At 38.2% G+C, this 21,724-nt stretch overlaps 1 protein-coding gene and 1 long non-coding RNA gene across 2 annotated transcripts; one reads left to right on the forward strand and one right to left on the reverse strand.

Annotated features, from left to right (window-relative positions):
• Positions 1–6,198: 6,198 nt before the first annotated feature.
• LOC109217378 lies at positions 6,199–9,617 on the reverse strand. The gene is made up of 6 exons (XM_019381615.1): positions 9,523–9,617; positions 9,203–9,369; positions 8,971–9,105; positions 7,716–8,246; positions 7,482–7,619; positions 6,199–7,097 (listed from the first exon to the last, which is right to left on the reverse strand). Exons 1-6 carry the CDS (start codon positions 9,615–9,617, stop codon positions 6,199–6,201), a joined length of 1,965 nt encoding a protein of 654 aa, XP_019237160.1.
• A 9,918-nt stretch (positions 9,618–19,535) lies between these two features.
• On the forward strand, positions 19,536–21,519 carry LOC109217380. The gene is made up of 3 exons (XR_002066628.1): positions 19,536–19,800; positions 20,763–20,877; positions 20,950–21,519. It is a non-coding gene; the product is annotated as an uncharacterized LOC109217380 (long non-coding RNA).
• Positions 21,520–21,724: the final 205 nt, after the last annotated feature.

Here is a 21,724-nt window from a genome sequence, read left to right on the forward strand (position 1 = left end):
ATGGATGATTGGTGTTTCCTTGTCTTTTGAAGGTGATAAACTTCTCCTATGTTATGTTCGTCACTATGCTGTAGTTTTGAGTATAACAAGAGTAGCTTCTAAGCTAGCCAATGTAGCTGATACTTAAAAGGGAACGATGGGTCAGAATGTGCTTGTGATGTGCTTTTAGAGACACATTTGTTCTATCATGTGGGTGTTGCATCAATAATACCAAAAAACACAATTCATTAGTTATAATTAAAGCAGCAAAATGAAGCCAGTGGTGCAGGAAAACAAGGAGAAAGTTAACACGAAAAACGTCGACAAAATTGAGTAAATAGAAAGAAAGTTAACATAAAAAGGAGTGCAGAGATTGGAAAGACATCCAGCAGATGGGCTACCAATGAAACATGATCCAAAAAAAGACCTCGGCGGAACCTGATAAGGAAGCCGTGAACGAATTGGAGCTAAAACAAATAGGAGTATAAAATTGGTCCACACATTACTACTACATCCAAGTGGAAAGGACACACTTCACTTTTGTTACAACCATCTAAATTCAGATCCATAAAATTGATCAAAATATAGCATTGATGAAAAACAAGACATTTAGCCCTAAACCATCAAATTCGTAAAGTTTGAAATCAAACCAATAAGCAAAGCATAGACAAAAGAGGACCCAGATAGAGAAATAGAGCAAAGATCTTCTCACATATAGGCTCGTCGCCGGAGAAAGTCGCCGAGGATACCTATTCACGAGGAGAAGGAGCGTCTCTGCATTTGTCGTTTGAGAGAATGAGAGATGACCCGTTTTAAGTCTGAGCGGAATAGGGAGTATTTGGGACTAGGGATTCTAAATATTATTTAGCCTTTTAAAATTAAATCACCACCCACGACCTGCCCCTCATTTTTTTTAATATTTTAAAATTGAACCCGCACCGCCCCGCACCCAGTGGCGTACGTAGAAATTTTGTAAACGGTGACACCATTTTAGACGTGGACAAATAAAAAAATTACTGTAATAATATCATATTTAAAAACACAATCAAGAAAAAGAAATAACACAACTTACAATGCAGCATCCTTCAACTTATAAAATGTATTGTGCTAGTCAAGTAGTACAAAAGTATTAAAACACAGGAAGAGGCTACAGAGGTTCAAACTCAAGTCCCTGCTTAGAAATCTGGAGGCTTTGACTAGATAAGCTAGACGCCTATTTATGGCAAGTGGTGTCACTTATTTGATATTACCGTTTTTCTTGTTTTTTCATTTGAATTATATATAAATAACTAGTAAAGATAATATACGTACTCTTTCGTATTTTTTTGGGGGAGGGGAGGGGGGGGGGGGGGAGGGAAGAGAGTTGAGGGTGCGTGGGCTGAGGCAAAAAAAGAGGGAAAAAATAGCGCTCACTTTTTTTGTATTTATCATCTGGATTTTATGATTTTTAAGGACCGAAAATTATCCTTTCGTTAATATTACTCTTAAAATTGGTTTTGATGACTGGAAAAAAAAAATTGGTCGTCATAGATACACTTATAATGACCGGTTTCAAACCCCATCGTTAGAATTTGGTCGTTAAAAGTCAAACTTCTTGTAATGTAAGCCGAAGGAATTAAAGGAACAGTTGCAAGAGTTGTTGGATAAGGGTTTCATCAAGCCAAGTGTTACATCTTGAGGTGCACCAGTATTATTTGTGAAGAGAAGGATAGTTCTATAAGAATGTGTATTGACTATTGGCTGTTGAACAAGGTTACAATCAAGAACAAGTAGTCATTGACTTGTATTGGTGATTTGTTTGATCAGCTTCAGGGCGCAAGAGTATTCTTGAAAATCGAAGTGAGATCGAGGTATCATCATTTGAAGATTAGGGCTTCGAATATTCGTAAAACGGCTCTCAAGACTCGTTATGGGCATTATGAGCTCTTGGTTGACTAATATCCCTGCAACTTTCATGCATTTGATGAACAATAGGTTCTAACCTTATTTGGATTACTTTGTTATTGCATTCATTGATGATATCTTGGTATATTCCCGTAGTAGGGAGGAGCACGAGCAACATTTGAGGATTGTTCTTCAGATTTTAAGGGAGAAGAAGTTTTATGCTAACATCTGCAAGTGTGAGTTTTGGTTGGATTCGTGTCATTTTTTGGCCACGTGGTGTCTAGTGATGGGATCAAGGTGGATTCGAAGAAGATCGTGGCAGTTCAAAGTTGGCACAGACCCTCTGCCGCTATCGAGATAAGGAGTTTCTTAGTTTTGGCTAGTTGCTATTGTTGCTTTATGGAAGGGTCTCATCTCTTGCAGGTCCATTGACCAAGTTGTCTCAGAAGGTTACTTTATTCAGATGGTCTGACGAGTGTTTGGAGAGCTTTCAGATGCTCAAGACTACTTTGACTATGGATTTTTATGATCTCACTTAAACAAAGAGCCAGCCTAAATCCTGAATCCTAAATTAGCCTGAAAATTCATTCCCAAGCAAAGAATGAATATGATATTATATTCTCTATTTGTGATTTCTAATTTTCTAGCTTCTATTTCATTTGCTACTTCTGGTGAGATTTCCCCTGTCTTTTGCCTTTCTTGCCTTGATTTTTGCCCATCACTTTCGGATTCTTATGAAAGTTTATCCAGTTTATTTGCTTCATTTTTGGGGTTTTCTACTCTTTCCCATAATTTCTACTGGAATTTTTACATGCATGTCAAAGTTCTGTCGGTCCGTCAGGAATTATGATAAGCCAAGTTTCGCTCATCAATTTGAAATCTCTCAGAAATGGTGACCAAAATTTGGGCAATCCGTTAGGATTTGGCCCCGGTAACTTTGTGACGAGGCAAATTTTCCCATCAATTTAATAAAATGATAGCAATTCGTTATGATTTCTTACCTAATGTTGGCGCCATATTTTTGTAAAAGGTTTCTTAACGGGATCAAAATTCAAATGGTAACAAGTTCTTATTTGTGTAAATCTCCCTAAAATTAAATTTCTGGTGAGGACAAGTGCGTATTGTTCTTAATCGAAAATGTAAAAGTAATATTTAATATTGGAAGATTGAACTAGCTCATATTAAATGACTCAAATCGGTTATGTGAGTTCCTTAAGAGTACCAAAACTTAATGCTCACCTTAAGATTGATGTAATATATACTTTCTCGAACACTTTAAGACCGATCGATTTTTAGAAGATCACTTTCAAAAAATTTGTAACTCACTATACCAAGATTTTCAAGCAAAATATTTACAAGATAAATGAGCTTAAGGTTATTGATGGAGTTTCGTTCGTAGTTTAACTCTTAGTAAATATTTTGGGGAGCTTTGAAAAAGATTAGATAACTGATCACGCCCAACTAAGCCTTATAAAAAGGACTAAGCGGTTGCTGCAAATATAATTCGGTTTACAAGTCCGGAGTCGAATCCCACAGAGAACTAAGGCTTAGCCACAATTGTTCAATATTGCTAAGAAACACAAGTCCAAACAATTTTCTAATTGCAAAGATTATAATATTTATTTTTATCTAATTAACTAACAAATCTAAAAAGCCGTAAAACTATCAATTAACAAGGATAAGTATTGGAGTCAAGATTTAGGAGGTCTAGAGTTATGATTTCTCCAATTGTCGGAATCCTTCCCGCTACGTTTTCTATAAATTCGCCTAAGCATTCTCATGAGCGCTCTGACTGTCGTAACTCTCTCCCGAGTAATTACCATAATTTACTAGACGCACTCTCCCGAGTTACGCTAGCTGGCTTTTGTTACAGCTCACTTACATCGCACCCAAGGTTTTGTTATCCCTAATCCCACCTTTAAACCCTTGGTTATTGATTCCTCACATATGTCGGGAGTGATGTTGTTCAACAACTACCTAAATATGCACTCTCTCCCGAGTAATACATACTAAATAGGCACAGCTAATTGAGGGCCCTTCAATCAACCACAAGAATAATATAGTTGAACAAATAGAGAAAATATTACGGCTCAATTATATAAAAACATAACAAGAATTTATCCTACAAAAGGTTCCATCATAACCCTAGATAACATATTAGCTATTCATAATACTATGTAAAACTACAATACTAAAAATTATAACTGATGTTCTAAACGTCAATACCACACAAGAGGGGGGGAGGGTGATTTGTGTAGTACCCAATTTTCGCTCAAGAAGAACCTGGTTCTTCTAGGTGTACTTACTACTACTGTTTGCGGAATTAAGAGTACATAAAATAAAGAACACAGAGATTTTTACGTGGAAAACACCTGGCTCAAAAGGTGAAAAAACCACGACCTACTACTCAGTAGGATTTTCCCAAACTTCCACTAAAATCACCGAGCCAAAACAGCATTTACAAAACTCTTGTAAACCTAAGGATTAAACTTTAATCCCGGTGTGGCACACAGCCTCAACTGTTGCGACACCTTCAAGTTAGCCTATAACTTGAATACTCAAAGTACCTATTACAATTGCTTCTACAAAAGCTGGAATGGTATAACTTTAAACCACCTACTACTATTGAACTAGAATAAGAATAAACACAATGGAATTGGTTCTTCTATCTTGTCCAAGTAGCTTTAGGAATGCACACTTGAATCTCACATAAATTGCTTGCAAAATTGCCTCGCACTTTTGCTCTCAATTTAGTTTAACTTCTGCGTTTGTGCAATACCTGTAAAAGAGAACAATTACTGTTATTTAATGAGTTAGTTATCAGAGTTTGATTGAGACTCAATTGTTGATCTTCCATCGAAGTTGAGTCCTTAAACAATACAAACTCCAACCCTATCCTTTATCCGGATTGTGTCCTCTTCCCATGAGGATACTTTCTTTCCTCATCCAATATGCAACCTTTTCGATCAGTTCAGGAGATATTGCTGCTTTATCCTTGAGACTTATCTCCTTCACGTGTATCTCACATCTGTGTCTCACATGATGGACCTAGTCCATGACTGAGTTCATTTGTCATTCTTCAAAACTTCACCTGAACTTGGGTCAATAAATTCCCCCTTTTTGATGATGACAAACTCTGTGCTTTTACTGATTAGAGAACCTGTGGAACTCACTTAATCATCAACACTTTAACTTAGAAATTTTAACTATCATCAAGGACCAGGTTTAATCAGGTTATAAATATCACATTATTCAGAATAACAAGTAAAGCACAATATCTCTTTCCCCTTTTGGCATCATCCAAAAGTTGCAAATAATGTGAATCCCAGATTTTATTAATTACTCATAGCCACTGGGGCAACTGCAAGTGAAAAATATGGTTCAATTAATCAACAACCAACAAACAAAATTAACTATTAAGATCAAAATCTTCATAGAACAAGAGAAAAAGCAAATTGTCATTGATTAGGATATGTTTCCACAAACAGACCACAAAGAGAAAGAAAAACTTCCAAACATGAGCAACAAAAACAGAAAAAGTCCCGAATCTGGGTCACTGGGGGTTCTAGATAGGTTCAAAAACAAGAACTGGAGGACCTAAGGCTTGGAGGAACTAGAGGGCTGGGTTTGGAGAAGGTTGAGCATATTCAGCTGAAGCATTCCTTCACGTTTCTCCTTTTCTTTTGCTAGCTCAGCTCGAAGGCCATCTCTTTCAGCTTCCAAATCAGCAACACGAGCCTGAAGCCTAGCAATTTCAGCGTCCTTAGTCCCACACTCTTGAACCAAAGCCCTAACCTTGCTATTCACTGGTGTCTTCAGAGATGAACCAGGTTCAACTAGGGTGGCATTGACAGGATAGTCACAAGCCAATAAGGTCTTAACACCAAAATGCTCCTTGGTTGATGCCATCTCCCATTTCTTCAAAGGCACCCTAAGCCTGTCCAACACAGTAGTCAGTATGAACCCATATGGAGTTGCATGTGCCTTGGAGCCATTAATGACCCTGTCCAGTAGTTTGACAATAAAAGCAGGCCAATTTATCTGCTTTCCTCTCACAAGGCATTCCATAAGCACCAGGTCCATATAGTTGGCAGTATGCCTCCTCTCCTGTCTAGGCAGCAGGCATTTGTTAACAAATTCAAACAAGACCTTGTGCTCAAGTCTCATCTCACTCTTCTGAACAAATCTGGCTTCAGGTACATCTTCAGCATTTGCAGCTTCACAAAAATTCCTAGTGATTAGGAGAGCAGTGGGGAGAGATTCCAGACATGGCCACCTTTGCCTTGTATAATTATCATACCCTTCACCTTTTTTTTTCCAAAACAAAGCCTTACATTACTGCAACAACGAACAACAAAGTTCAAATGTACTCTTTGCATCCTGGACAACCCAAGTTGGGAAAAACTTCTCCCAGGAGATGTCCTTCAACAAAGAAATAAAAAATTTAGCTAGACTATGCGCTACTTTATTTAACCTCCTTGGAATATAAAGAAACTGGACGTGATCTAACATGCTTGATAGCTTCCAAATGTCTTCACACAACACTTCTATCTCCCATGAAGTAGCCACCTGTTTTTGGATCATATCAACAACATTCTTAGCATCAAAGAAAATCTTCACACTTTTCCATCCAAGAGTAATAGCACATTCAAGTGCCTTTCGTATGGCAAGCGCTTCAGCAGTCATGGTTTTTCCAACATATTGAATTGAGGATCCATGGGCAAGAAGCAGTTTTCCAAGGCTATTCAAAGTCGCGACACCAATACTCGCATGTCTATCATCACACCGTAATCCTGCATCTGTAAATAATAAAACATCATCTTGAAAACGTGTTAGTTTAGGCAGAAACTCATTTCCAGCTGAATGTCGTGCAGCGAGGCAACTAGTCAATAGATCTTTATATTCTTCATACTCAAAAAGAGCTTTAGAAACAATCTCAGTTGGCCCTAACATTTCCTGATTAAAGCACCAAGCATTCCTACCCTTCCAAATTTGCCACATAATATTAACACTCAAATTTAACAATTCAGTAGATTCAGGAAAGTGTTTAGCAGTTAAAAGTAAGTTGTACCACCACACAGAGAAGTCATTTATGTTGTCAATATCAGGCCAATTAATAGGACTTTGTTTCCATACAAGCTGAGACCGAGGACATCTAAATAGCATATGTTCTATATCTTCACTTTCAAGACCACAAATCTTACACGTTTTATCCAGGTTCTGTAATCTTTTAGCTAAGGTATAATTAACGGGCAAAGAGTTAATCACACACTTCCTTAGAAAATGTTTAAGTTTATTTTTAATGTCTAAGTTCCACAAGGAATCCCAGAAGCTTTTAGGAAAAGAATGACAACTCGCCTGGGCTTCCACATTCCTAATAGTCTTACCGGCCAAACCCTTTGCTAAATAGTAACCTTACTTAACATCATAGTTTCCAGATTTTGAGTGATGCCACAGTAATCTATCATTAAGACCTATGATGGATATGGGTATAGACAAAATTGCATCTACATCTTCAGGTTCAAAGGTCGTAGTTATCTTATGAATTTTCCAGGTATGCGTATCTTCGTCAATTAAGTCGGCCACCTTAAGATCTAAACTGTTTTGCATTTGAATACTTTTTGGAGTAAAACTATTATTTCTTGGAATCCAAGGATCAGTCCAGACATTTATATTTTTCCCATCAGAGATCCTCCACCTTAGTCCAGTAACTAACAGATCTCTTCCCCACAAAATACTTCTCCAGATCCATGATCCTGTAGATGATGTAGAAGCGTCAAGGAAAGTGGAGTGTGGAAAGTATTTGCTTTAAAGAACTATTGTTAACAACGAATCCGGGTACGACAATATACGCCAAGCTTGTTTAGCTAACAAAGCCATATTGAAAGCCTTTAAATCCCTAAATCCTAATCCCCCGCTTGATTTAGAATCACATAATCTTTCCCATTTCTCAAAATGCATCTTCCTTTTATCCTCAGTTTGACCCCACCAAAAGTTAGAAAAAAGATATGTAATCTCCTTGCACAGACCATCAGGGAGTTGGAAGCAAGACAAGGCATAGGTAGGAATAGCTGCAAGTACAGATTTAAGCATTACTTCTTTCCCTGCTGTACTTAAAAATTTACCCTTCCATCCCTTTATTTTTGTCTTGACTCTATCCTTAATAAACTCTAACATCTTTTTCTTTGAACGTCCCACAATAGCTGGTAATCCTAAATACATACCCATCTCATTTCTTTGTTGTAGTCCAAGTAAGCAAATTATCTCTACTTTCTCCTCCTCCGGTACATTTCTACTAAAACAAATAGCTGATTTATCTAAATTAACCACTTGGCCAGAACTTTGCTCATACTTGCTTAGAATCTCAGCTACTTTTCCAGAATCTCACCTAGTGTGATTGTATCAAATTACAGTTTTACACCCTTCACCAGGCTGGAGACTACTCCATTTTTCACAGTGGCATTGGACATAAACTCTATCAACTCATTTCTAGCCAGCCTTCCATCCATCTCAAGGACCATGTCCTTCCAACCTTGTGCAGTAAGAGCATCCATCAATCTTCTCATACCTGGCTCATCCAGGTCTTTCAACAATCTTCCTTTCAAAATTTTCTTTCTGCCAAAGATGGCAAACCTATCTTGATCTTTCTCAGATTCCTCCTCTTCTTCACCACCACTCCACTCTACATCTTCTTCAACAATTTTCTTTTGTTTACCCTTCACAGCAGACCTAGTTCTTTTGGCTAAAGAAGATTCAGCAGGTACAGGTGAAGAGGAAGATTTCTTGGAAGAAGTCTTGGATCTTTTTTGTTTGGGAGTAGGAACTTCTTCAGTTGTTCCTCTTTCTTGATGGACCAGGTCCATCTCCTCTTCTTCTTCTTCTGCAATCTCAACACTCTCCACAACCTTAGCCTTTCCTTTTTCCCTCTTTTTCTTCCTGCTCTCATCCAGAGCTTTCTGCAATTCTGCTTCACCTTGCTTCTAGTAGCTCTTCCCTTTGGTACTGAAGGGACAGTAGGCTTTGGAGATGACACTTTACTTTTCTTTGTTGGCTTGGAAGCAGTTGGAGCCTTTTGTGTGGAAGCCTTGCGCTTCTTTGGATCATAACTGGCCCCAACCTTCTTCAGAAGTTCTGGCAAAGTTTCCTCAACAGATGCACCAGGTTCATCTTGATGCTTACTTAAATTTACTAGCCCTTCAGCCGCCTCCCCAGAACTATTTCCCCCTGAGTTGTTACTACTCTCTTCAACATTCCCACAGATAGCCAATAATTTTTCTTTCTTATTTCCCCTCACATTACCACTGTCTCCCTCTCTCTCTCTCTCTTTCTTTCTTTTTACCTCCTCTTCTACTAGAATCAGCACCCTGTACATCCTTGACAGGACCAACCAAGACAAACCTATTTTCAACCTTTTCAACTACATCAGAGAATACCAAACAAGTATTTACCTCACCAGGGGTTTCTTGATTTTTGTCAGTGACAGAGGAACCATGTTCTTCACCTTCGCTGGCAGAGATAAAAGCTTCAGACTCAGAGCTGGAGTCAGATTCTTTAGCAGAAATTTCCTTCTTCTGGCTAGCCCTCAATTTCTCATTTAGAGCTTTTCTCAAAGAACCAGAAGCTACAGTTTTTCTAGCCAATATTTTCTGCCGGCGGAACCTTGGTTTTGGGGTTTCACTAGGGGGTGTAGATGAGGATGTATTAGAAGGGGATACTGGTGGGGGAGTTCCAGGATTATCTTGGGGATTAGTCATGGTGAATTATTTCTAGAGAAGATTTGGGAATTTTGGAGAGAAAAAGATAATCAGAACTAGAGAGGATTTTGACGGTTATGAAATAATGAAGAAGGATGTGGTTAGTATTTAACGATGATTAGAAGTAATTGCAGTAACGACGGTTTTTTGCAGGAGTCAATTAGAAGTCTAATCACTTTAGAATTTCGGTCTCTTAGTGGTTAATAGGTGATGCTAGATTTTAGGCAAAAATCCCGTTTTCTTTAGAGTTCTAGGAGAATGAAACATGTTCAATGCTCAACGGATAGAATTTCTGGGAATTTGATGAATGTAGGACTTCTGCTCATGATTGAAAAATTAATCTTTCTAATTGTGCAACGTATAGAAAACATACCTGAACTTTCTCATAAGCATATACTGATGAACCAGGCTCTTCAAGTAGAACTCTCTTGAACATTCCTCAAATGTCATAATAGAAAAAACTTTGTAAGAGATCAGTGAGTCATATATACACATGTCACAGAAGTATACTGATTAAAGTATGAAACTGAGTAAGAATTGATCTAGATATTTACACAATAGTTAGAACTCCTAACCAAAAAAAAAATTCATTTTGTTTTCCATTTTTTTTTCATTGTGCATTCTGAACCGGACCTATTAGGTGATCTTAATCATCCCTAATTCCAACCTGTTCCTCTCAAAGTTTTCTCTACTCAGTGCTTTAGTAAAGATGTCAGCTATCTGTTTATCAGTAGCACAGAATTCTATTGAAATCAATCCTTTCTCATAGTTATCTCTTAAGAAATGGTGTGTAACATCTATGTGCTTAGTCCTCTTATGATGAACAGGGTTCTTTGTCATACTTATAGCACTAGTATTATCACAGAATATTGGAATACATCCCACTTCAATTCCAAAATCTACCAGCTGTTGTTTGATCCATAGTAATTGAGCACAACAAGAAGCAGCAGCAACATACTCAGCTTCAGCAGTAGATAGGGCCACAGAGTTTTGCTTTTTGGTAGCCCATAATACAAGACATGAACCAAGGAAGTGTGCCATACCTAGGTGCTCTTTCTATCCACTAGGAAACCTGCATAATCAGCATCAGCATATCCTACTAGATCAAAATTACTACCTTTAGGATACCAAAAGGCACAGATCAGTGGTTCCTTTTAGATATCTCAGTATCCTCTTGACAGCAGCCAAGTGAGACTCTTTTGGATTTGCCTGAAAACGAGCACAAAGTCCTACACTGAAAACAATGTCAGGTCTGCTAGCAGTGAGATACAAAAGTGAACCAATCAATACCCCTATACAACTTTTGATCAACTGATGAACCGGGTTCATCAACATCTAATTTAGTGGCAGTTGCAATGGGTGTGTCTATTTCTTTAGATTCCTCCATTTTAAACTTTTTGATTAGCTCTTTTGTATACTTCTGCTGATGGATCATGGTTCCATTTGGACTTTGTTTGATCTGTAAGCCTAAGAAGAAATTAATCTCACCCATAATGCTCATTTCAAACTCACTCCCCATTAATTTTGCAAAGTCCTTACTTAGCTTGTCAGTGGTGGCCCCAAAGATTATGTCATCAACATAAATTTGCACAACAAGGAGATCCTTACCTTTTTCCCTTAAGAATAAGGTACTATCTATTTTGCCTCTCTTGTAACCACGCTCCAGCAGGAATTTTGACAGTCGTTCATACCATGCTCTTGGGGCCTGCTTGAGTCCATAGAGAGCCTTGTCCAGCTTGTACACATGCTCAGGACATTCCTTACTCTCAAACCCTGGAGGTTGTTTCAAAACACTTCTTCTTTTAGGTAGCCATTTAGGAAGGCACTTTTGACATCCATCTGATGAAGAGTGAATTCCATATGTGCTGCAAAGGCTATGAGAAGTCTAATTGTCTCTAGTCTTGCAACTGGAGCAAAAGTCTCATCATAGTCTATGCCCTCCTCCTGGCTGTAACCTTGGACCACCAATCTTGCCTTGTTCGTTGTAATTGTTCCACCTTCATCAAGTTTGTTCCTGAAGACCCATTTTGTACCAATGATTGATCTGTCCTTGGGTCTTGGTACTAGGTGCCAAACTTGACTCCTTTCAAACTGGTTAAGCTCATCCTGCATTTCATTCACCCAATCTACATCCTGCAAAGCCTCAACAACATTTTTAGGTTCAATGATAGATAGAAAAGCATCAAAAGCACACAGATTCTTTAATTGTGATCTGGTTTTAACTCAAGATGTTGGATCAGTGAGAATGTTCTCAATGGGATGAGAACTTTGATACTTGTGAGGTTTCACAACCAACTAGCTTCTGCTAGATGTTTCTGCCATTTGTTGAAGAACAGGATCATGAACAGGTTCCTTCAGGGAATTTATTTCAATTCCACTTTGATTTCTTCCCCCTGTCAGGTTGCCCTGTATGGAAGAACCTGTTCCATCACATGTTCCTTCTGTTGGTGCCACTTTGACCTGAGTTGATGCTTCAGTCAAGTCTTTTACCAATCCAATGGCTTCATCTTCATGATCTTGTCTCTCAGAAAGAATGTTAGTTTCATCAAATACTAAATGCACACTTTCTTCTACACACAAAGTTCCTTTATTAAACATTTCATATGCTTTGCTATGTGAAGAATATCCCAAGAATACTCCCTCATCACTTCTGGGATCAAACTTTCCTAGGGAGTCTTTTCCATTATTGTGCACATAGCACTTGCAACCAAATGCCCTAAGATGGGATATGTTTGGTTTTCTCCCTTTAAGTAACTCATAGGGAGTCTTCTCTACCAGAGGTCTGTTCATGCATCTATTTATTATGTAACATGTAGTGTTTACAGCCTCTGCCCAGAAGCTGTGAGGCAATTTACTAGAAAGTAGCATGGTTCTAGCCATATCCTCAAGAGTTCTATTCTTTCTTTCAACTACTCCATTTTGTTGAGGGGTCCTAGGGGCAGAGAAGTTATGATCTATACCATTTTCATCACAGAACTCAGCAAACTTGGAATTTTCAAATTCAGTTCCATGATCAGACCTAATGGAGGCAAGTTGATTTCCTAATTGTTTCTGAGTTTTTCTAACAAATGCAGAGAACATGTCAAATGCTTCATCTTTGGAGGTTAGAAATAGAACCCAGGTAAATCTAGAATAATCATCAACTAGAACCATTATATATTTCTTTCCACCTCTGCTCATGGTTCTCATTGGACCACATAGATCCATATGGACCAGTTCCAACGACTTGGTTGTACTTACCATTTTCTTGCTTTTGAAGGATGACCTTACCTGCTTCCCCCTTGCACATGCCTCACAAACTTTGTCTTCCTTGAACTTGATATTAGGTAGCCCTATCACCAAGTCTTTAGAGACTAACTTGTTGAGCTGATTTAGACTTGCATGACCAAGTCTTTTGTGCCACAAGAGGGGATCATTAACCAACACACTTAAACAAGTGAGTTCATTTTCTGAAAGAGTGGACAAATCTACAATGTAAATATTGTTAACTCTTTTTCCCTGCAAAACAATCTTGTCAGTGATAAGGTTAATCACAAAGCATTTGGTGGAGGTAAAAGCCACAAGGTTACCTCTGTCACACAATTGTGACACACTTATTAGGCTATATTTCAAGCCATCTATCAGGTAGACATTCTCTATGAAATGAGAATATGTTTTGCCTACCTTTCCAACCCCAATGATCTCACCTTTCTTTCCATTACCAAAGGAGACATTACCTCCTTTTAAGTCCTCAAGTGAAAAGAACTGGTCCTTGTCCCCAGTCATATGTTTTGAGCAGCCACTATCCATATACTATATTTGGCTCCTCCTTTTCACTTGGACCTGCAAAAGGAACAGGGGTTAGTCTTAGGAACCCAAAATAGTTTGGGTCCCTTTCTATAAGCAAAAGGGTGAATCAAGTTCCTTCTTGCCCATCCAGGCAGCTTACCTTTTTCTTGAACAAAGGCTTTGTTCTTTTGACTAAACTTTACTTTTGCATTACATTCAATTTTGTAATGACCAGTCTTGCCACAGTGTGTGCATATTTTGTTTTCAGGAAGTGTGAGGTACTTGCTTTTAGGGTCCCATTTTGGTGTTTGAGTCCCATAGCCAAGTCCTCTCTTGTTGCTACTGTGATGTTGCAACCAAGAGAGTGCATCAGAAGCCTTGTTCCACTTGCAAGTTCTGTCTAGTTCATGTTTCACCTTTTCTAGATCTTCCTTTATGATAACACAAAGGTTGGGAGATCCAAGAACTTGAAGAAAATAAGTTGATGAAATGCAGAAGTAGCAAAGAAATGCAAGCGGAGCAAGAAAAATAAACTAGATATGTTGAAATTCAAGGAAAGGTCCAAGAACCCCGAGATTATGTTAATCTAGATTTTGACAAGATCCTAATGACAACAAGTTGGTTATGAAACCAATTGCCTTCACTAGAGATAAGCTAATCAAGAACTAGATTCGGATCTTGACTTCTAGTTTGAATAACTTACGACAACAACTAGTAAAAGAAACTAGTCGCCTTCGAAGAATATCAAAAGAAACCAAAGATATCACAAGAAAGAAAATTATCTTACTACCTTAAGCTATGAACTAGTTAGGGTTGCAAGATAAATCTTCAAAGTAAAGTTCACAAAGGTTAAAAAAAACTCACAATAATAATATTAATCTTCAATGTCCCCACAATGGAAGACAAGCCCCCCTTTATATAGTAGTAAAGAAGGAGCTAGTCAAAACTTCAATAAATGAGAATTATATTCCCTAGAAGCATAGAAGACTACCCACACTAAGACCAATGTATTCAACATACACATAGACCAATGCAAGTCAACATAGATTAAAATAACTATTAAATATATATTCTAGAAACTATTTTTGGGCTTATTTGGGCTGCTGAAAATTCCTCTCTTTTGGGGCATATTTGCGCCTCATTCCATCTCCTCTTGGACTTTAATTTGGGCCTCAAAATAGTTGAAAGACTTGGCCCAAAGATCCTTCTTGTGCTGGAGCTCTTCTTCTATTATAAGACACTTTTTAATTGCCAATTGCTTGTCTTGAAATTTCTTTGTTTGAGACCTTGTCATGGGCCTTCTTGGAGCTTCCAGAACTTCATCCTTCTCCTTTAATGATGTTGAGCTGCCATGAATGCTATCACTTTAAGACTTTGATGAATTCATCCTTCTTATACGATTCATCTTTCATTTTTCCCAAATTTTCTTCTAGAGTGAGATGTGTGTGATCAGATTTCTTCTTTCCTGTTCCTAGTTTCAGTTTCAAGTTTTCAGACCTAAGTTCTAGGATAATGTTGTCAAGTTCAAGAACCTGGTTCTTCAACTCAGCATTTTTATCATCACTCTCATTTGCCCTAGACTCTAGACTTTTGCATTTTGCTTTTAGGATCACACATTCCCTAGACAGAACTTCCTTCTCATTGTTAATTATTTCAGACTCATCAATGAAGTCTAGTAATAGCTCGGCCAACCTTTCTTTAGACATGAATTTAATCTTGTCTTTGAGATGAAGAATACTTACCTCTTGTTCATCATCTGATTCTCCGATGGCCATCAGTGCTTGCTCTTCTTCAGCTTCATCTTCTGAGTCTTCATCTGAGGTTTCTCCCCAAGCAGCAACTATAGCCTTGGTTGAACCTTTGTTTCTTTTTGGTTGAACCTGTTCCTTCTTCCTGTTCCTTCGTTCAGCTCTTTCTTTCTTCCACTCAATTTCCCATTGAGGGCAGTTCTTGATCATGTGATCAGTCTTACCACACTTGTGGCAACCCTCATTGGTCTGTTTCTCAAGAGCTCTTGTCTTGTTGAAAGTTGTACCTCTTGAAGAACCCTTTCCTCTCATCAGGTACTTTTTGAAATCTCTAGTGATCATAGCCATCTCATCATCTTCCAGATCTGAACCTTCAGCAATTCTGAGAGCTAAGCTTCTCTCCTTCTTGGGGGTATCCATCTTCATGGTTTTCCTTCTCATTTCATAAGCAATCAGATTTCCAATCAGTTCATCCAGTCTGAGAGTAGCAATATTCTTGGATTCCTGAATAGCAGTCATTTTGCTTTCCCGTGTGACTGGCAGAACCCTTGTCAGAATTTTCTCAACCTTGTCTTCTTCAAGAATAACCCTTCCAAGAGACTTAAGTTCATTTGTCAGTGTAGTGAACCTAGTATACATCTCCTGGATAGTTTCTCCTTCCTTCATAGTAAAATTCTCATATTGAGAATACAGCAGTGTTCCTCTTGATCTTTTCACTTGAGGTGTTCCTTCATGGGCCATATCTCCTTAGCAGCAGTACAACTTTGGATCCTACTGTACCCATCTGGACCTAGTCCACACACAAGCCATTTCTTGGCCTTAGCATTTTTCTCCCACTTCCTCAGGTCTTCAGTAGTACAGTCAGCCCTTGTCTTTGGCACATCAACTCCTTCAGCATTCTTCTTTGTGGTTGCTAGGAGACCATCAGTGACTATGTCCCAGAGTTCATAGTTTTCCCCTATTGTGTGATCTCTGATCCTGTTCTTCCACCAAGAATAGTACTGACCATTGAAAAGTGGAGGTATAGCAGTGGATTGCCCCTCCCAGTTCCCAGGTGGTGCACTCATGTTGATCTTCTCCTAAGATGTTAGCCTCTTCAAGGATAACCTGATCTGATACCAAATGATGTTCTATACGTCAATACCACACAAGGGGGGGGGGGGGTTGATTTGTGTTGGACCCAATTTTCTCTCTAGAAGAACCTAGTTCTTCTAGGTATACTAACTACTGCTATTTGCGGAATAATAAATACAAAAAATAAAGAACACAGAGATTTTTACGTGGAAAACACTTGGCACAAAACCTACTACTCAGTAGGATTTTCCCAAACTTCCACTAAAACCACTGAGCCAAAACAGCATTTACAAAACTCTTGTAAACCTAAGGATTAAACTCTAATCCTAGTGTGGCACACAGCCTCAACTGTTGCGACACCTTCAAGTTAGCCTATAACTTGAATACTCAAAGTACCTATTACAATTGCTTCTACAAAAGCTGGAAAGGTACAACTTTAAACCGCCTACTACAATTGAACTAGAATAAGAATAAACACAATGGAATTGGTTCTTCTATCTTGTCCAAGTAGCATCAGGAATGCACACTTGAATCTCACATAAATTGCTTGCAAAATTGCCTCGCTCTTTTGCTCTCAATTTAGTTTCACTTCTGCGTTTGTGCAACCCCCTGTAAAAGAGAANGGCCATGAGCAGCTTTATTTCAGGTGTTATGACTTGTACGCGTGGTCGGAATTGGATTTCGGGAAGTTCGGAGTTGGTTTGGGAAGAGACTTCTCATTTCGAAAGCTTAAAGTTGAAAGAATTAACTTGGATTAGATTTTTGAGTAAACGACCTCAAAATCAGGATCTGAAGGTTCCAACAGGTTCGTATGATGATTTCGGACTTGGGCGTATGCCCGGTTCGGGTTTTGGATAACCCGGGAGCGTTTTGACGCCTATTGTGGAAGTTAGCATTTTAGAAGAAATTTCATAAGTTTGGCTTGAAGTGCATTTCAGTGTTATCGATGTCCGTTTGGGATTCCGAGTCTGTGAATAGCTCCGTATGGTGATTCTGGAGTTGGGAGCGCGATCAGAAATGAATTCGAAGGTCCGTAGGTCATTTTGGAGTCATTTGGCTAAAGATAGAATTTAAAGGTTTTTGAGGAGTTTGACCGGAAGTGGACTTTTTGATATCGGGGTCGGAATCCGAATCCGGACGTTGGAGTAGGTCCATAATGACGAATATGACTTGTGTGCAAAATTTGAAGTCAATCGGACGTGATTTGATAGGTTTAAACATCGAAAGTGGAAGTTGGAAATTTCAAAGTTCATTAAGCTTGGATTGGGGCGCGATTCATGGTTCTAGCATTGTTTGGTGTGATTTGAGACTTCGAGCAAGTCCGTATTATGTTTTTAGACTTGTGCGGGTGTTCGGTTTGGAGCCCCGGGGGCTCGGGTGTGATTCGGGATAGCTTCGGAGTGATTTGCTAAGAAATAGGATTGCTGGTACTGGTATGATCGCATTTGCGATGCATTGGTCGCAAATGCGACCTCGCATTTGCGAGTTTCCGTTCGCATTTGCGAGCCTGGGCTTCCACGGGAAAGCTCGCATTTGCGAACGAGGGATCGATTTTGCGAGGCTGTCACCTTCGCAATTGCGAAGGATATTGTCGCAAAAGCGACCGGGATAGGGTGGGCTAGGCTTCACATTTGCGATGCAATTGTCGCAAATGCGACATCGCAATTGCGAGCCTGGAGTCGCAAATGCGACTTCTGCGTCTGGAGTTGTGGCTTTCTATTCCGAGACTTAGCCCATTTCTTCTAGCCCATTTTATGGCTTGATGATGTTCTAAACGTCAATACCACACAAGAGGAGGGGGGGGTGATTTGTGTGGTACCCAATTTTCGCTCTAGCAGAACCTGTTTCTTCTAGGTGTACTTACTACTACTGTTTGCGGAATTAAGAGTACATAAAATAATGGACACAGAGATTTTTACGTGGAAAACACCTGGCTCAAAAGGTGAAAAAACCACGACCTACTACTCAGTAGGATTTTCCCAAACTTCCACTAAAATCACTGAGCCAAAACAGCATTTACAAAACTCTTGTAAACCTAAGGATTAAACTCTAATGCATACAGCCTCAACTATTGCGACACCTTCAAGTTAGCATATAACTTGAATACTCAAAGTACCTATTACAATTGCTTCTACAAAAGCTGGAAAGGTACAACTTTAAACCACCTACTATAATTGAACTAGAATAAGAATAAACATAATGGAATTGGTTCTTCTATCTTGTCCAAGTAGCTTCAGGAATGCACACTTGAATCTCACATAAAGTGCTTGCAAAATTGCCTCGCTCTTTTGCTCTCAATTTAGTTTCACTTCTGCGTTTGTGCAATACCTGTAAAAGAGAACAATTACTGTTATTTAATGAGTTAGTAATCAGAGTTTGATTGAGACTCAATTGTTGATCTTCCATCGAAGTTGAGTCCTTGAACAATACAAACTCCAACCCTATCCTTTATCCGGATTGTGTCCTCTTCCCATGAGGATACTTTTTTTCCTCATCCAATATGCAACCTTTTCGATCAGTTCAGGAGATATTGTTGCTTTATCTTTGAGACTTATCTCCTTCACGTGTATCTCACATGTATAGGTTGATAAACACTGTGTCTCACATGATGGACCTGGTCCATGACTGAGTTCATTTGTCATTCTTCAAAACTTCACCTGAACTTGGGCGAACAATAACCAACAATGAAAAATAGGAAGAGGAAGGAAAAACTTGTTGAAGAATTCCCCGCCTTGCTCCTATTGTGTCTCTGCCTCCTTAGGTCGAAACTGTGTCAAAAATATGTCCAATCTCCCAAAAATACCATTTTTTTCATGTATATATACCAAGTAGGGTCGGGCCCAAATAATTATACCTTCTCCTAACCATTTTTCATGTCTGGACGGCCGCGGTCGTGGTCAACCGCGGTACGGACGCGGTATTTGGCAAGTGTAAAGCCTCAGCCCGCCTCAGGTCCGCGGTCGCGGTTTCGACCGCGTTTTTCACCCTGTTCTATTTGGAATTTGGAAAACACACCGTTAGTGTAAAACACTAGCGATTAAAGCGCAATCTCAACTAAAGTGCAGTAAATTAGAGTGTAATAATCGACTAAAATACGTAATTATAGCCTATCATCAATAACTAAGGTGGCACTATAAAAGACGGTTAATTAGTCAATTGATTGCACTGTGTAGCTATTTCCAAAGCTGTTATTCTCTCACCCATCCTCAATTATTATGTAGATGCATGTCTATCTCTTTTTTACCTATGTGTTTGCTAGGTTTTTGAATTTAAAAAGGGCAAATTTTCCTCAGAAAGTTAACTTATTCATCGAGTTCCTTTTTATCTGCCGAAAATTGATGTTTTGATTTTTCCGTTTCCTATTTTTAGGTTTTTGTTTTTCCTAGCTTTGTATGCATATGGATTTTCTTAAACTAGCTAATTGTGGCTGGTAATTTTGTTCTTTTTCTCCATATATAACTAATGCTTTATGGATTTGTTTTACATAGATCACTTCTTTTGTGAAGCAGATGATGAGAGATCATGGGATCCATTCTTCGTCGTCTCAGTTGTTGGTCCTTTATTGTTCATTTGTTGCCGTTATCGTTTATCCAGTAAGTATTTTTTGGCCACTTAATCTGGTTTCTTCTATAAATAGTTTGTCCATTATAATTATTCGATATTTCGTGTAAAAATGATATAGTATTTGAATCTCTGCAATTTATATGTTACAGTTATCTCCAATGACGCTTATTCTTTAATTTCTGATGGGTCGTTAGAACTTATAGCAGCTAAATTCTTCTGAATCTACGGGCAAAGAATAGAAAATCTCTATCGCAATGAACACACATAAAGTTGAAATTAAGATGATGTACAGTTGTTGTGTGTAAAAGGCATTTTTGTTAGAGGCTATACGTCTTTACTATAAAAGAAAAATGGGACTATGCTTTAGAAGTTCTAAGAGTGGTACATGAAACTGGAAGAAATGAACCCATAAGCATAGGGTTTTCCTTCTCATATGTTTATTACTGATAATATGATACTGAAAGTGCAGCAAGTTACTTTAGTTACCCAAATGTTTAAACCTAGGTTTGCTGCTACCACCATACAAAAACAGGGATTATTTAAACAAGGATAAACATATAAGTGGTGAGCTTCAGTTCAACTATTGTTCTTGTCTGTTTGGTGCTTTTTGTGTTCGTTATTTCAAACCCTTGAATGCCTAGAAGTTAATAGAAGACTGTTGTAGCCACATAATTGCTCTGAATTTAATTTAACTGTGTTGCCCTCACATCAAGGGCTTGAATCACCAAACTAGAGTGGAGGATGGAAATCAGCAACCATTTATGTTTCAAGGTGATATCATATGATATTAATGTTAGGAGACCAACATTTTACTTATTTTCTGTACATACATTGTCGTTGCATTTTACTTCTTTTAGTCTCCATACAATGACATAAAAGAAGACCTTCAATCTTCTCTCTATAGAAGTGGTTCTATACAGATCTATACTATTTGTTCAATTCTTTTGATGAAGTATTAAGTATGTATTGAATCTTCCACCAAATTCTGCAGCTTTAGGATACCTACTGCAGAAATGATCTATTTCAAGACAAAAAGTATTGCTCAATCTTGTAGCACTACAGTTATTATTTGTGAAAGAGATGCAAGTGAAGAATAAGGTCAAGAGGTAATTTTGATTACCTTTGTTTCATGCCTATGGTTAGTGGAACATAGTGGTTACTGGAATGTTTGTGGACAGGACAAAAAGTGAAAAGCAAGCTGCAGTGCAAAATTCATTTTCCTGCAAAACAACCGTTGATAAATAGGAAAAAAAATATTATAAATTTACATGTGATGGAGCCAATTAGAATTTTTAGAGAACTACCACATGTACATATGTTGCTATATTTTATGTTTTAGTAGGTAGGTCAGTGTTGTGAAGAGCGTCAAGCGAGGAAAAGCGAGAAGCTCCTTTTTTCTTAAAGAGAGAAAAAATGACAGTTAGTAAGAAAATGGCAGTAAGAACTAAGAAGAACTGGAAGACTAAAACAGAAAAAAATGGCAGTAAGCAAGAAAACAATTGGGCAGCATTTCACCGCGATTTTAAGGACCGAAACGAGGAGAAGGAGAAGAAGAAGAAGAAGAAGAAGAAGAAGAAGAAGAAGAAGAAGAAGAACTGAAGGAAAAAAATTGGCAGTATTTCGTCGCTATTTTAGGAATTCAGTATTCCCGATTATTTAATCTCTTTCTTCATTCTAGATATTAAACAACTAACGTGTTTCTTTAAGGCGCAGAGCGTGTAAAAAGGTCAAAAGACAAGATAATATTGGTTGAGAAAGAGTATGGTAATAAATTATTTATCGGACATTGTCTTTACCTTATAAAAGTAGAGAAGTTGTTTCTAATAGACCCTTGGCTCAGTAAACATAGTCACAACAAGGACTATTGTTTAGAAACATTATTGAAATATCCAACTCTAACGGGATTCCTAGATTCTTTTTACTCCACGTTTAATTTTCACCAATATTAATATT

The sequence above is a fragment of the Nicotiana attenuata genome, unplaced genomic scaffold, assembly GCF_001879085.1.
Source record: "Nicotiana attenuata strain UT unplaced genomic scaffold, NIATTr2, whole genome shotgun sequence".
Classification (NCBI taxonomy): Eukaryota; Viridiplantae; Streptophyta; class Magnoliopsida; order Solanales; family Solanaceae; genus Nicotiana; species Nicotiana attenuata.

Bases quoted from the DNA above. Each gene is read 5' to 3' on its own strand.
- LOC109217378 (XM_019381615.1), bottom strand. From the start codon at position 9,617: ATGACTAATCCCCAAGATAATCCTGGAACTCCCCCACCAGTATCCCCT. The intron at 8,247-8,970 runs GTTATGATCCAA...ACACTAGGTGAG, and splicing joins TCTGAAGAAGGTTGGGGCCA to ATTCTGGAAAAGTAGCTGAG. The intron at 7,098-7,481 runs GTATTCAAATGC...ATTATACCTTAG, and splicing joins TAATAGTTTTACTCCAAAAA to CTAAAAGATTACAGAACCTG.